This window comes from Podarcis muralis, chromosome 5 (assembly GCF_964188315.1).
Source record: "Podarcis muralis chromosome 5, rPodMur119.hap1.1, whole genome shotgun sequence".
NCBI lineage: Eukaryota > Metazoa > Chordata > Lepidosauria > Squamata > Lacertidae > Podarcis > Podarcis muralis.
Genome location: NC_135659.1, coordinates 78,732,381 through 78,749,184, shown reverse-complemented (window position 1 = coordinate 78,749,184; position 16,804 = coordinate 78,732,381). Strand labels below are relative to the sequence as shown.

The 16,804-nt window shown below is 44.3% G+C and overlaps 1 protein-coding gene across 4 annotated transcripts in view; it reads right to left on the bottom strand.

Annotated features, from left to right (window-relative positions):
• Window positions 1-934: 934 nt before the first annotated feature.
• SRC (SRC proto-oncogene, non-receptor tyrosine kinase) overlaps window positions 935-16,804 on the bottom strand; it is a 97,938-nt gene continuing 82,068 nt past the window's right edge. For all 4 annotated transcript variants that reach the window (XM_028735022.2, XM_028735024.2, XM_028735025.2 and 1 more), the window contains 7 exons: window positions 15,140-15,289; window positions 12,588-12,743; window positions 12,214-12,393; window positions 11,331-11,407; window positions 10,353-10,506; window positions 9,877-10,008; window positions 935-8,062 (listed from right to left, as the gene is read on the bottom strand). In XM_028735022.2, coding sequence (XP_028590855.1) covers window positions 7,854-8,062; window positions 9,877-10,008; window positions 10,353-10,506; window positions 11,331-11,407; window positions 12,214-12,393; window positions 12,588-12,743; window positions 15,140-15,289 — 1,058 coding nt within the window. In that variant the 3' untranslated portion in view covers window positions 935-7,853. The remainder of the gene's footprint in view (window positions 8,063-9,876; window positions 10,009-10,352; window positions 10,507-11,330; window positions 11,408-12,213; window positions 12,394-12,587; window positions 12,744-15,139; window positions 15,290-16,804) is intronic.

Genomic DNA, 16,804 nt, shown 5'->3' with positions numbered 1-16,804 from the left:
ACAGAGGAGAGAGCTATACATTTCAGCGAGCAGGAGCTTTTCAGCAAGGTTTAAAAGGCCCAGAGATTCAAGATTTAAAGTGCAATAAAGTGGTTTAGGTTGAGATCAGTTGTTGAGCTTATGATGCATATTACACACACTCATGTGCACACACACAGCAGAACTACATTGTAAGTACAGATCAATTAGTTATCCCTTTTTGAAGCAACATGATTTGTGTTTTTGGCATGTGTACTAAGTACATAAGTCCATTACGTTTGAGCTGCACTCCTCTACCTACTTTCCTAGGAGTAAGCCCCACTGAACTTAGTGAAACTTACTTTTAAGTACAGTGGTACCTCGGGTTACAGACGCTTCAGGTTACAGACTCCGCTAACCCAGAAATAGTACCTCGGGTTAAGAACTTTGCTTCAGGATGAGAACAGAAATCGCACGGCGGTGCAGCCGCAGCTGGAGGCCCCATTAGCTAAAGTGGTGCTTCAGGTTAAGAACAGTTTCAGGTTAAGAACGGACCTCCGGAACGAATTAAGTACTTAACGCGAGGTACCACTGTATACACATATAGAATTGCACTGTTAATATTTTATAAACATTGTCACTCAGCATGTAGAAGCAGCAAGCTGAGGTGGCCAAAAGCACAGATTCTCTTTCGAGCTTTACAAAATCGTATGTGATCGGAAACGTCATGGGGGAGGGCATCCCAATGATGTCAGTATGGACTTGCATGACATTTGATACGGCAGGTCATTTCTCTCTTTGAAAAGCAGGGGGTTGGATTAGATTACACATGAGGTCTCTTCTAACTCCACAATTCTATGATTCTCCCTCTCTCACCCACACCTGTGTACCATTTACTTGTATTTAACAAAACTGCAAAAAATGGAAAGGAAAAAAGACATACACCGCTGAATTAAAAAAGGACTTTCATCTCCACACATTTAGCAATTTTATTTTTTTGATAACATTTTATTTTCCAAAAAAAAGAGTTAAGTAGTCTGACACTAAAAAGGGAGGGGCGGGAGAAAGAGACACAGAGAAAAAGTTGATTACATTCTCTGCATAGTTTTCTGGAGATTTTACAAAATGTGTGCAGTCCCCCCCCCCCCTCCAACACACACACACAATTACATTAGCAGAAGAAATCCGTGTAAGGACTTGTTTAAACTTCATTCAGCCAGTGCCAGAGCCTCCCTCTGACAGATTCACACATTGTGGGCTTTAAAAAAAACACAAAGACGTGAATAAGGAAGAACAAGGCCAACACAAGAAGCTCTCTTAATGCTTCCTTCAGTTCATGAGTTCATTGCAAAGGTCAGGCTGTGATCTGAAGATGGACTCCAGTATACAAGCATCCTTCCTGTGTACCAAAGTCGCCTATGCCATGCATGATGGGCGGGGGAAGACGGGGAAGTTCACACAAGGGAATCTTGACTCATTTTTCTTTGAAAAAATTGTGTGTGACAAAGAAGAAAAGTAAGATTAAGTACACTGTTCATTTAAATTAGTATTCATAATCATTATTGCTATACCAAAAGCAGAAGAGAAATCTGTGGTTTTAAACTGATCTACTTGTCTTGATTTTTTTATATAAAAAAATGTACATACTTGGAAAAAAGGATTCTTTATACATTAATATCTATATATATTATATACACACACGTACACATACGCACACAGAGACTGGTTTTAGCTCCTACACTGAAGCATTTCCCAGTTGGGTATATGTTTTGTTTTGTATTTGTCAAGAAGCTGTTTCTCCGTGGTGGCTGACATTTAAAAATAAAGTTATTCCTTCCTTCCATCTCAGCAAAAAGGGTTTCTTGACATACTTGAACAGAAACAACAAATCTGGCATCTCCTTGGAGTGAAGGATGCCACACACCCCATCACTCCGGTAAAACAACTGTTCCAGCTTGTACAAAAAAACAACCCTGGTCACATAATTTGAATACCCCAATGTAAGTCCTGCTCACAAATGAATGGTGCTAAAGAAAACCCCCTAAATACAGTAATATTACACCGTGAGGTAATGGCTCGATCACAGATTTAAGAGACTGGATTTTTAGGTCTAGTTCTGAGAGGCCGAAAACTTGCATCAAGGCTGCACTGTAAATTGCAGGCGGGTCATACGGTCAACTCCCCCCTTGCACAGGGAATTAAGTATCAGAAGGGATTTAGCCTACTCCCCACTTTAAAAGAGTTTTGTAGATGGATTATTTTTCTTTATTGTAGGGAAAACCTTGCAATCCTATGAACCCTTGCTCAGTTCAAAAGTGGCACAACCCAGGCACAGATTTGCCGATTTGCCACCTCAGTTAGGATGGACTAGTATAGAAAGCGAACAAGACTAGAGGGAGCAGCATTTCACCAAAAAATAAAATACAAAACAAAAGGCTATTTCCCATGCGGGCTAATTGTCAGCCCACATTGGTGTTCCAAATAACCATGCTTTAACAAAGGAAAGTTCTGATGTGAATTCAATATACACTGGCACACTGGAATGCTAAAAAAAAAGGCTGAAGGGGCAAAGTCATTCTCAGTCCTGGATGTGAAGGAGGTACAAGGGAATGTTCAGCTTGGCAAAGGAATAGAAAGAGAACCGAATGTTTTGAGGTTTGGGAAGGCACAGTCTCCTGAATTCCCAGCTTAGTTCCTTTCTCATTTGATGTGGCATGTTGCTGAAGTGGTCCTCATAGGAGCAGAATTTGAATTCAATACATCTGAGAAAATGATTATTTTTTTTTAAAAAAAAAACAACACCCAGCATATAGTCTTTTGAGTACATATGGAAAAAAGCACGCATAAGGCATATTATGAATAAGCAGTGTAGAGGAGATACAGAAAGGCAGGGGGTAAGTTGCTGCCCTTTATCCGTACCTCCTACAACGCATTGGAAAAAGGAAAGCAGACCCTGTTCCCAACACAATAAAAGTATGCATTTTACTAGAAGTTCTGCAGGAGGTGGGGATTTTGGCATATAACAAAGCAATTGTTTGAAAGTACAGGCACCTAAGAGAACCCATGACTAAATTTTAAACACTATTGCTATGATGCACTGAGCATTTTGCGGTTCTGAGGTACACACACTTACTTGGCATAAGATGGAGATTTGGCTCAGTAACCTCAAAAAGATACTGAGGTCTGGTCTTCAGCAACATAAAAACTTGAATCTGGACTTTTTGGGAAAGGAGCTTGTGCAAAATATGGGAACTCTGCCCCATTCCAGGTCCCTTCTCCTGCCAACAGGCAAGGGTGCAGGACTGAGTGGCGGGGAAGCACACAAAATCTTGTCATAACTTCATACCATTTTTGGTGCCTTCTCAGCTGTGCTCTATCTCTGGCAGAAATAATCTCTGGTTGAGTCAAATTACCTTTGAGGTGGACAGAGGTCCTCCGTTCAAAAACTGTGGACCTTTCTCTTTGAATGCGATAAGAGGTATCAAATCTCCACTTTGGACCTTTCTGAGCAAAACCCCGCCCTCCAAAACCCCTTTCCCAGTCTAACACTGAGCTGATAACAGCAGCAAAAACATCCTGCTCAAATGAGATGGCAAAACAGAGAATGAATGAAGCAACAAGACACCTACTTGTCTAAAACAATTAAGTTCTTGGAAACCCAGTCCTGCCAGAAATTGGTCCTGAATAAGGGAAAATCGGATAAATGGAGGGGGGACTCTGCCCTTGGAGGTTTTGGGGGGTTTTTTTTTGGCACATTGGAGACCTTCCAAACGTTAGGCATGAAAAAGTAAGACGAGCAAGTGATGGCACGGCGACAACAATGAATTCCAGCTAAGTACAATTGCAACAAACATTCTTATCACTTTTAAGAGTCACATGCACTTAAATCAATATCCAAAGCCACTGAGCAACAACTCAGAGGACTCAAGAGCTATATACAAAGGGGGAAGGGGCTATTTTACAGCTGTTAAGAAATTCTCCTAATAAAAAGTGGTGCACTGCAGAAGGGTTTTCTGTACATTAGAAGTAACCATTGCAACAGAAGGCAGATCTATTTGCATATCGCTTAGAAAGGGTTTTGTGGATGGTGGCAGGCCACATTGGAGAAAACTGCGGAATTGGCGTTCATTACACTTTCTCGCTCTGCAGTGTGACGATGGCAAGGTTCCACTCCAAACATGGGCCAAGAGCTGCTGTTCTCTGTAGGAATAGGGCTGTTTCATGGACTGTAGGCTTGAGACTTAGTGGCAACCATAGGCCTCAAGCCAGAGAGTGTCAGTCATACTTGCGGCTGAACAAGTTTAATTGGTTTTAATAGGACTTTAAAGGTGGGGAGGGACGGCTAGTTCTCTATAGATTTGGGATTTCCAGTAGAAGTGTTAGATATGGAAATCATTCAGCTATCTGCCTTGTGTCAAAGGAAGCAAGTGTACCTATTTGGGTTCAAACCTGGTCAAATGTTGCTATATATATTTGCACAGAGGCACTTGGCTCTAGTCCATTAATGTTTTGGTAGAAATCATGGAATGCCCAAATATAAGGGTTGTAGCCAATGCTATTCCTACTCACAGCAGACCCATTGAAATTAAGAAATATGACTAACTTAGGTTCATTTATTTCATGTTCCTTAATTTCAGTGGCTCTCCTCCAAGTAAGATTTAGTTGGATAGACAAGCACACTGCATTTTGTTGAGGGAGTGACAGCTGAAAGCTTACCTTGTGTGACAAGGAGACCCACCTTTCACTAGTGAGAGTTTTCTGACAAGATGCTGCAGCAATCTTGTTGGTTTAAAAAAAGTTAAGATGCTGAAGCAATATTGTTGGGTTGTTTTTTAAAAAAATTTTTTTAATCAGCCTCAACTCATGGCCCACACAACAGGCACTTTGGAAAAATCGCCCTTTCAGTCCCTTTGAGGCTGTGAGTCTGGGATGCAGTGTGTTGTCTGTAGAATTGCCCTAGTTAACAAATCAACGTGGCTCCAAGTCTGAACTCTCATGCCAGCTCCTGGAGTGCATCTCAGGTCTCCCCTAGCGTGATGTGCACAATTACTCCATCTGCCCTTGGGGTGCAGATTCCTTGGCCTAACAAGCGCTAATGTAACAGGCATGCTCCAGCCAAGTCCATTGCAGCTTTATATATTTTGTTCCTCCGTGTCAGTGAAGGTCATGGAGTAAGGTCGCTGCAGCACCAGCTGCTGATGGGACTAGGTACTGGTGCCCAAGTCTCCATCTTGTTCGGTTCCTTGCTCTTTCCCAAGAAGGGGCTGATTCTGGCATGCATTCAGAGATGCGTCATCTTGCTGATTTTAAAACATAGTTGATTCTAAAAGCTTCCCCCCTCCGACAGTGCAAAGATTGCCAAGTTGAATTCTGTTGCATATGCACAAGCTGAAATGTAAACTGCAACCAGCTGCTCAAATGCCAGCTGCTGTTAAAAACAGCTCCTGATGTGCAGCAGGATGGATATGAGTATGGAAAGCTCTGCAGGATATGTGGAAAGTGACAAGTGATCAAGGAAGAGACTGCACAGGGTGTGATCCAGCAGAAGTCTGAACATCCATTTTTAAGGACTTTTATGGCCAAACTATACACTGAATGTAGTTGCATATTTCTCTTCTCTGACATTTGCTTTTTTGAACTGAAAGCAGTTTATTGTGCTGTGAGTTTTTAGCAGAGTAACACCACATGATCTGTATCTACCTGCACTTCAGCTTAACCATTTTCCTCCCAGTCTCCCCTCCACTCCAGATCAGCTCGGGAAGGGGTAATTTTAACTGAAAGACAGCCAGAACGCACAAGTTTAAGCAGCCCTTCCCCCTAATGCTCCTTTGGTGAAACTCACAGCCTAGTGACTTCCTTTAGTTTACTAGAGTTAAAAATACAGGCAGTGGAATGTAACATTCAGCTTGCTCATTAGTACTTCACAGGGTTCAGCTATTGTCCTCACTTTCCCCCACTGCTTCAGCCAATAAGGCTTTAAAAGATGGAAGGAAGATAGAAGAGGCAAAACAAGGACATTTGGCATGATTTGTGCCCTAGGAATAATTGGGACTAGTTTTAGGTCATAACCAAATCAGAAGCATAAACAGGGACTTGCATTTCTTAAAGGATTGCTCTGTAGAAGGGGCCTATGTGGAGATTGCAAGCTCTTATCAGTAGTTTTAGAACAGGGCTGGGTTAAACCCCTGACCTAAAATTCTCTCCAGCAAGGGGTCATCCTGAGGATCATATAGCACTGGGAAGCAGGTTTAGTGAGGGAGGACAAAAGTCAAGTTTTGCAGGGTTCTATGTACTTTGCTACTTTCTTTGTTGGATTTGTTCTTCCCCATGTGCATCACTTACTCACATACTGTATGGGAGAAGGGGGCTGCCCTCAGATGGCAGGGCAATGCAAGGCCTCTTTACCCTGTCTGAACCAGAAGTGCACCCACTGTGCTGATGCAGCCCTGCAGAGCAACTTGTTCAGCTGAAGTTTGCCCAGCAGCAATATTATGCCCCTGAGGGACCAAGGAGCCTTGGAAATGGTTAAGATTAAGATGCACTGATGTGGAAAAGAGAAGGAACCGTGTACTTGATGAATTCTTAAAACGCCATGTGGAAGACTTTTATTCCCTGGGCTAACAGCTGGCATTCAGGGGACTTACGACCCAGGTAGAGTATATCCCTTCTTGCCAGTCTAAGACATTTCTGTTCATAATTTCACTTTATTAGGGTTGAAAGGCTAGGCTGGAAGACAAGCCTGCAGTCTAAGAACAAACACAGCTCTAAAAAATGCACAAGCCAACACTACCACAAGCATCAAAATTAAAATCCCTAATCAATTGCAGAGTATGACCTCCTCAAGAAGTTCCTTCAGTTCAACATCAAAGTAACCAATGTGGTGCCCTCCTAATATTGTTGGGCTACATCTCCCGTCAGTCCCAACCAATAGAGTCAATGATCAGGCATGATGGGAATCATAGTTCAATAAAATCTGGAGGGCACCATGTTTGCTATCGCTGTTCCAAGGCAAAGATGAACCAAACCCTACAACTGAACTGCAAACCCAGCACCCTGAGTCCTGTTTCTTCTATGGCTAAGAGCAAGTGCACCACACACACACAAGACAAGACTGGGCAGACAGTGACACATCCTCATGGCCCAGAAGAGAACAGTGGCAGATTGTACATATATACACATATTAAAAAAAGAGGACCATAAGTACATGGAAATGTGACATGTTCCAAATATAAGCGGGCTGCCATTTTTTCCTGGAGTGAAGCAGTCAATCCAACTCCACGCAGTAGGGTTTGGATGGGACAAGGAAAGGGGAAACTGTGCTGGTTTCAGACATAAAGGAGAACAGAAGCCATATGAATTTGAAAAGGCATAATGCTGTAGCATCACCACTAAGTCAATCAGAGATGACCCAAGTGCTTTGAAGCCATGCAGCCATGAAGTAGCCCACATCATCACCATCAGACGCAGCATTGCCATGTTCTTGCTGATGGATGTGAAGGATGGTCTGGAGGGAGGGCAGACTCCAGAGGGCAGGCGGCCCATAGGAATAGGATCCCTGGTTTTCATTTGGCCTCTTCTCTTCTGGAAGAACTTGGCTTTTCTGAAACCCTGTTTTTCTGCACCGTAGCCAACTTCATATCAAAAAGTAGAACCATGACACTGCTAATTTATGACCTATTGAGGCCTTAGGTAACCCATAACAGCCAAGGGCACCACATCTGTTTAACAAAGGGCCCCCCGTACCATCCTCAAAAGGAAGGGCAAATCAGCAGAACGAGGAAGAGACCCTGGCAGGTGCTCCAGACATGTTTCAAGTATGGCTCAAAGTCTCTCGCTTGAGCACATATGCAGTAGGAGCAGCGTAGAGTCTTTGGCACTGAATTCTGTTCCCAGATCTATAGGTTCTCGCCTGGCTGATATTGAGGCTCTGTTGATGTGAAATAGTCCTCCAAGAAAGCTTGGAGGTACTCAAAGGTCGGCCTCTCCTCAGGATCCTTCCTCCAACACTGACACATCAGATCATGCAGAGACTCTGGGCATTCTGGTGGGCAGGGCATCCGGTAGCCTCGCTCTACTTGATCAAGCACTTCCCGGTTCACCATACCTATTGGTACAAAAGCAGACAGGTCTTCAGTAAACACTGTGAGTACTGGTACTACTTGCATGTAAGTGTAGATACATGCATACCACTCCTGGATCCTAGACATTATCACTTCTCAGAAAAGGAATATGCAACCTGACTCTACAGTAGAACAGTTTAGCCAAAGTATACAGAAGTGTCGCTAACAACGTATGCTCCTGTTTACCAAGTACAGTTCAATTTGAATTACAGTGGAGAGATTTAAGTAGTGTTCCTAAAGTCTGGCATCAAGCAGAGAGGGGAAGTCTGTGGCCCTCCAGATACTGGACTCTTAGCTCCCGTCAGCCCCAGCCAGCAAGGACAACGTCCAGGGATGATGGGAGCCCAATAACACCTGGAGGGTTACAAACTTCACATCTCTCACACAAAGCCTGTTACCTTCCTTCTTCTCCTGCCAGCAAACAGAGAGCTAGACACTAGCTGGGTATGGGACGCAGGGATTTTCCCCATAGCCCAATCCTGTAATGTGTTTGTAACATACGGATGTTTTTTATAGTCTGTAGAAACAATTTTATTGTTTATCAAACTTCTCTTGTATTTAATGTCATTTTTCTCATGCTGTACACCACTTCAGGGATTTGAGCCACCCATAATATTACTGATGTGGAACTGAACCATGAATAAAAGGGAGTGGTTTTCCCCCCGTAGGCTATCATTTTGCAACAGTAATATATGAATGGGGCTTCAGAAGGAAAGCAGACATCTACAGAGGAATTAAAACTCTGGAGAAATCCATTTTCTATGAGACACTTGCTGATTTTGTCTCTCATAATTGTGAAAGGTCTTATTGTTGTTGTATATCCTTCACAAATCATATATTAGCTTTCTTTTTCCAAAGCTATTGATTAATTAAAATCTATCCCACCTGTCTAGCGTCCATGCACTACTCACAATGACGTCCAACAATTAAAAATAAAAACACAACCAAAATATATTAAAAATGCAAAGAATAGGATAAACCAAGGTCGTTGGGCGAACCCACAAGTCCATGGGCTGCATCTAGTCTACCAAACCACAGAATGCAACCTCACAACTTTTATCTCCTGATCTAAACAGCATTAAAATGCTCTGCTTCCTCTTTAAAGATCCTCTGTGAAGAACAGGCAGAGGGATTTTTTTATCTCTAGTTTTGGAGCTAAGCAACACACCACAAAGATCAGACATACATTTCCACAGAGTGTTGGAGGTGTGGGTGGGTAAATTGCTGACTTTCACTCTTAAAGAGCAGGCAGGCTTTATCTCTGATATTAGCACTGTAGGAGATAGTATTCTTCTGCTTTGGAGATCCTTGTCCCTTTCCAAGTGAATGAGTAGTTTGCTATAGCTGGTCTTGTGGCCCCTTTTGAGCACCTGTAGAAAGACCCACCGTATTTTTCGCTCTATAAGACGCACCTTTTCCCTCCTAAAAAGTAAGGGGAAATGTGTGTGCGTCTTATGGAGTGAATTCAAGCTGCGCAGCTATCCCAGAAGCCAGAACAGCGAGAGGGATCGCTGCATCAGTGACAGGCTGCCCTTCTCCTTCCTTGGGGAAAAGCCTGCAAGCGCCACACACACGCTCCACGCGGCTCGTGAAAGGGAGCGCTGAGCAGAGCCTGGGATGCATACAGGCTCTGCTCAGCACTCCCTTTAAAGAATTTTTTTTTTCTTGCATTCCCCCCTCTAGAAGCTAAGTGCGTCTTATGGTCAGGTGCGTCTTATGGAGTGACAAATACGGTGTCTTATGGTGGGGTGCATCTTATGGAGTGGAAAATACGGTATATAAAAACACACACACTTACCTGGATATGGTACTCGGCCCTTCGTGGCCAGTTCAGTCAGCAGTATTCCAAAGGACCATACATCTGACTTGATAGTGAACCGGCCATAGAGAGCAGCTTCTGGGGCAGTCCACTTAATGGGGAATTTAGCACCTGAACAAGACAGACAAGCATATTGTAAAAAAACAAAACATATATTATTCAGCACACACAAAAGGAAGAAATGAAGGATGTTGGCAACCAAGTCTTCCACTACTTCTGCATCATTCACAGGCAGTAGCAAAAGTGCCGGAATCCAGGACATAGAATCATAGAAATGTACTCAACAGTTTGTCATGTTGGCATGAAGGCTGCCTTTTCACGTTGTCTTGATAACGCTTCCTGCTTTTGGGCCTCGGGGCTTTTACTCTGCATTGCTACCCAGACTTCTTCCAGCTCTGAAGCACTAACTAGTTTGCAGCTGCTTATTTCTTCCAAGTGGAAAGTGCAGCTCATACCTTGCCTTGCCGTGTATTCATTGTCCTCAATCAGCCGGGCCAGTCCAAAGTCAGCTACCTTGCACACCAGATTTTCCCCCACAAGGATGTTGGCAGCTCGGAGATCTCTGTGTACGTAGTTCATCCTCTCCACATAAGCCATGCCAGATGCAATCTGGAACAATCCCAAACACAAAAGAAAATCAGTGTGGTGGAATAGTTAAGGTAGAGCTTTCTAAACTGTGTTGTGACACATTAGTGTGTCGGCCGCAGTGTGTAGGTGTGTCGCACGAATGCTCCCCACACTCCTCCACCTTTACCCGTAAAGCATTAGTCAAATCAGCCAGCTCTATTCAGCCCAGGGTTACCAGGATTCAGGTAACTTATGAAGATATAGACTAATGTAGTAAAGCCGTGTGTGTGTGTGTGTGTGTGTGTGTGTGTGTGTGTGTGTGTGTGTGTTGTCAAACCAACCAGCAAAAGCAATGAACTTGGGAGTCAAATGAGCCTACAGTTCTCTTGAAAGTAGAGGGACTGAATAAAGCAAAACCTATGAAAAATGAAGTATTTGTCAGCCAGTATCATGTGGGCTGCCTATCCTGCATAGCTGCTAATGTGGCACTGGCTGAAACAGATGTTCACCAGCACTCTGTCTCAGCTGGTGCACACAGAAAATGAGATATGGGAAGAGGCTTGAATGCCACAAAGGGAGAGAGACATGGTCAGAGATCTTCTATTGGTTTAAAGGAAACCAAAGGGCACTGGAAAATGCTTCCCCAGTAACACCCCCGCCAACAGAAAAGCAGCATGTCAGGGAGACAGATTTTACAACAGCTAGTTGTCTTGCTAAATATTTGTATGCAGGGAGATACTATTATAGGCAAACATGCAAAATAGGCAATCCTCCACCAGCAGCCTGGAGTCATACAGATCTGGAAAAGCAGCATCCTACAAGCCTACAGCATATGTAGATTGGCTCTTAAAGCATGCTACACTCACCTGAGCCGCCATATCTACCAGTTGGGGCAGCCTCAAGTACTTGCCCATCTCCCCTTTCAAGAAATCCAGGAGGCTCCCTAGAGCAGAACATACAATTGTCAGTAACTGAAGTTGGAGCAAGCCCTAAACCCTTGCAGATGTTTTCCCTCTGCAGAATTTGCAGCTGTTTCAATCTCACAGAGCAAACAATACAATTTAACTGAGCCAACGAGCTGTTTTTTAAAGAGTGTAGAAAGAATTTAAGCCTTAACAAAAACCCTTCATTAGTTTTTTCTCACATCTTGATTGAACTGTAATTTACACTCCTCAAATGTTGCAGCAACATGGGAAGCAAGGGCTGAATCGTAAGTCGGTGGTTTGCCAAACAATCACCAGGCCTCTTCAGTGCTTATTCTTATTTATTAAATTTGTTAAAGTCACTTTTATCTTGCCTAGAGCAACCCAAAGCAACTTACAAACAGATAATAAACCCCACACAGATACAATAAAGCCACACAAACAACTGCGTAAATCCATTCAGCCCACATCTGTAACACATCCATTTGGTTATGTCAGTCATGGCCAAACATGGCCCTCCAGATGTTTTAGGTCTACAATTCCCATCATCCATGACCACTAGTCCTGTTGGCTAGGGATGATGGGAGTTGTAGTCCCAAAACATCTGGAGGGCCAAGTTTGGCCGTGCCTGGGTTATGTGAATCGGTGCTTAGATGATGCCTAATTGACAAACTCATTTTCCATATGCTGCCTGTTCTGAATGATGGGGTAAAATGTTTCTGCTCCCAACATTAGATTTCTAGCCCATTTAATTTTGCCCTTTCAGTCTGAGGGAGAGAACATCGAAACAAGGCATCCTGTACGCTGCCCTTAATACATTGCTCACCTTTACACATGTATTCTGTTACAATATAAATGGGTTCCTCCGAAACCACAGCATAGAGCTGCACCAGCTTCTCATGGCGCAGCTTCTTCATGACCTGTGCCTCCTGCAGAAATGCCTCTGGAGACATTGTCCCAGGTTTCAGAGTCTTTATTGCCACCCTGGTGGTGCCATTCCAGGTCCCTGGAGTAGAAATATAAGTAGATTAACAAGGCATCTTTTTCACTAATGAACACTTAAGCTGGTAACATGCCTCCTACAGTTTGTGCAGCCAGGGGCCTTGCCTAATTTTCCCTTGCTGAAAGACATGGCCTGAAATATGCCCATCGGACTAGAAGGCGAATTTTGTGGCTCAGGTACCTGCTAGAAATCCTTACCCATCCACACTTCTCCAAAACAGCCTTGCCCAAGCTTCACCTCTAACCGCAGTGACTCCCGGGGGATTTCCCAAGCATCCTTTGCCAGACCTTGTGTTTGAGGCTTGCTGGTTGGGCAGACATTGGTGAGACGATGACACAAGCCATCTGCATGTTCTGGGGAAGAGGAACATAGATATCACAATAAGGCGTAAGAAACATCACTTTAACTGAAACGTGTCTTAAGAATATGGAACTATTTATCTCCTTCTCAAACCCAGTTTAAATCTCCTTGAGTCTCTATTTCTTATACTCTCTCTCTCTCTCTCTCTGTGTGTGTGTGTGTGTGTGTGTGCGTGCGTGTGTGTGTGTGTGTGCGTGTGTGTGTGATTTTTCTATATAAAATGTTCTTCAAATCCCAAGGAAGCACTTAAATGGGACAAGCACGGGACAAGCACCAGAACACTTCTGAAGGTGTCTCAGACTGCATTTCCTATAAGGATTCATTGCCCTACTTAATTGTTCTACCTAACTCAGAGAAAAGAAATTGCAAAAAACAGTAATTTCCCCAAAAGAGCCTTCTTAGAACCAGGTTCCTAATGCCAGATACTGACTCCAGTGTAAGAGAAAGAAACTTATCACAACATCAGAAGCACTATCTATGATTCATCAAACATCTTACCGTGCTAAGAAGTGAAAGATTTTAAAATCTTAAAATACAGTTATGAAAGGCAGATATCTATGCCTTGGTCTGATTTCATACAGATTGCCCACCAGAATTTCCAGGTTGCTGCCAGAATCTTATAACCATTTCATAATTGCCCACAATTCTACATTATCAGCTAGAAGTCCACATTGTTGGAAACAACTAATATCTTGCAGCTCTGAAGACAACAGAATGGATGTTCAGTTGCGACTCACTAAGTGGCAGGTCAGCTTAGGGCCAGTTCACAGCAAACAATAATCCCATAATTCAGTTAGGAACTGCATATTTTCTTGGATGCATGATCAGAACCATCTACCATATTTTTCGCCCTATAGGACGCACCTTTCCCCCTTCAAAAATGAAGGGGAAATCTGGGTACGTCCTATGGGGCGAATGCAGGCTTTCGCTGAAGCTTGGAGAGCGAGAGGGGTCGGTGCACACCGACCCCTCTGGCTCTCCAGGCTTCAGGAAGACATCCGCAGCCTAGGCAGCCCTGCAGGAGTTCCCGCAGGGCTGTCTAGGCTGCGGATAGTAGCCTGCTTCCCAGAGCGCCAGGCGCGCTGAAAGCAGAGCACCCGGCACTTCAGGAACACATCCGCAGCCTAGGCAGCCCTGCGGGAGGTCCCACAGGGATGTCTAGGCTGCGGATAGCAGCCTGCTTCCCGGAGCGTCGGGCGCCCTGAAAGCAGAGCGCCCGGTGCTTCGGGAACAGCTCCACAGCCTAGGCAGCCCTGCGGGGCTCCCCACGCTGTGGATAGCAGCCTGCCGCCTGGCGGGCGGGGCACCCTGAAGCAGAGCGCCCCTCACACCGGGCATACATCCACAGCGTGGGGAGCCCTGCAGGAGTTCCCCGCAGGGCTCCCCACGCTGCGGATAGCAGCCTGCCGCCCGGTGCGCGGGGCACCCTGAAGCAGAGCGCCCCTCGCGCCGGGGAGACATCTGCCAGCCCCATAAGCTCGGGGGACAGCAGGGATGCGCAGCGCCGCCATCCTGCTGTTCCTCGACCTGGTTCGGTTTCCCTGACCTGCTTTTGGGGGGGGGGAAATAAAGGGAATTTTCCCCCCTTTATTTCCCCCCCAAAAAACTAGGTGCATCCTATGGGATGGAGCGTCCTATGGGACGAAAAATACAGTATGTCTGAAGACAGAACATCATCCAAGAAGCTGCCCAGCTTCTTTTCCCTACCATCTCGGTTACCAAATGTAAACCGACTTTCTTTTTTCATCCCATCTCTCTCACTATTTACCATTCTTCACCATCACCTGACAATCACTTCCTGTCTCTAACACTGTGCCAGTATCTACCCAAGTCAGAAGTATCCAGAAAATATGTATCTTTCCAACTTATTCTCTTCTCCAGCAGAAACCTCTTGAAAGGGCGCACCTTGTTCAGTCTTGCCATCCTGCTTGATGCCAGGCAAACTGAGATTTGCGGCTTTGTGGTGCAGTGGCAGCTTGACTATAATACCATTGCAACCTTTTGATTTCATGAAATCATAGAACTCTAGAGTTGGAAGGGTCCTCAGGGTCATCTAGTCCAACCCCCTGCAATGCAGGAAATTCTGCCCACAGCCGTCCCTGGGTGGGCTCGAACCACCAACCTTCTGGTTACAAGCCAGACACACTGATGCTCAAGATCATGATGGATCAGTCTGCTTAATTATCATGGAATAATATACAGGGAGACAATATAAGGAGCCAATATGCTGTTTTATGGTAGTGGGTGGCAATCTCTGTAAGTACATATGGTGCCCATAAGATGCTGTCCAAGCATGTTCACTTTTGCATTTTAGTTCAAGGTACCTTAGACAGAGCCTCTGTATTCTGCAAAGAAATCCTGCATTATCAGAAGCCGAAATGGCACTTACTGGAGTAATAGGCCACCAGTTGCTGAAGGCTGCTGAACTGTGTGCGGGAAGTGATGTAGAAGCCACCGTTGTCCAGCTTGCGGATCTTGTAATGCTTCACGTTGAGTCCCTTGGCATTGTCAAAATCTGAGACAGAGAGGCAGTAGGCACCTACCAAGAAAAAGCGGACACAGCTCAGTATTGGGTTTAAGAGATACTTTGCAGCCACTGCTTAGCAGAACTGACTACCAAGAGGATGGTGTCATTCATTATTTCAAAGGTTAGAATAAAATATTAACAGTGCTGCAGAAGTTTAGATCAATGTTTCCTAAACACCAATGTCTCCACTTGTTTTTGGATGGCAACTCCCATCATCCCTAGCTAGCAGGACCAGTGGTCAGAGATGATGGGAGTTGTAGTCCAAAAACAGTTAGAGACCCAAGTTTGGAAAACCCTGGTTTAGATGCCCAAGGAACAAAGAAGAAGTGAAGGACTGTAGCTCAGTGGTAGAGTCCCTGATTAATAATAATAATAATAATAATAATAATAATAATAATAATAATAATAATATATTTATACCCTGCCCATCTGGCTGGGTTTCTCCAGCCACTCTGGGCAGCTTCCAACAAAAAGATTAAAAATACATTAAGACATCAGTCATTAAAAACTTCCCTAAACAGGGCTGCCTTCAGATGTCTTCTTTGCAAACCAAAGGTCCCAGACTCAAACTCTGGCATCACCAGGTAGGTCTGGGAGAGACCCGCCTGAGATTCTAGAAGTACGTTGTCTATCAACATTGACCGTACTCAGCTAGATGGACCTATCGTCCGGCTCAATAAAAAGCAGCTTCCCATGTTCCTATGTAGCATATGCATATACCCTGATTCAGCCAGCACGGATGCGATATGGTCCACCTTGTAAAAAATGAGAACAAAGTACAGTATAGGAAAACTAATATATTAAAAACCTTATCTATTCATCATTTCCTTGTGGCGCTTTAGGATGGGGAAAATGTTGAACACACAGGTTTTCAAGGAAGCCTCTCACATGTCATCATGACATGTCCATGAAAGGGAGCTGGTGCTGCCGTCAGCAGGTTAGTAACTTCACAGCAGAATTCACACGAAGGGAGGGGGGCAGGATGCAGAGTAGATACCTTTGAAGAACAAAAGCAGCTGGCAAGGCCAGGTCTGTCTAATTATGGCCTCCAGCTGGCTCAGCCTCCACTCTGATCCTGTCAAACTTCAGCAGCTAATTTGTGCAGGGTTAACGTATAGCTCAGAGACCTTTGCTGCAGCACCTCAAGGGGAGGGAAATAGGTACTGGCAGCAAATCTATAGGGAACTGTGCTTTCTTCCTGTATTGCTAATGCTATGCACCAATTATATGGGGAAACTGCTGTTGCATTAACACCCAAAAGCTGACACAAGTTCTGTGGGAGCTAGGATTATTGGGCAAAGGTTTTCAAAACACAGGACAGCAGCATTTTTGAAAGTGGCTTTTAAAAAGAGCTCAGTCCTCAATTTCTTGTGTGTTACCCGCAACACATTGACTGCAATTAATAATGTGAACGAACTATTTAGTACCTGAATGGGATATCAATGTTCTGTAAAGTTTAAGGCCATTAGTAAAGCATAGGATTACGATATTAACTCTTCCACTCCTTTGGCTTCTAGTATGCTCCTA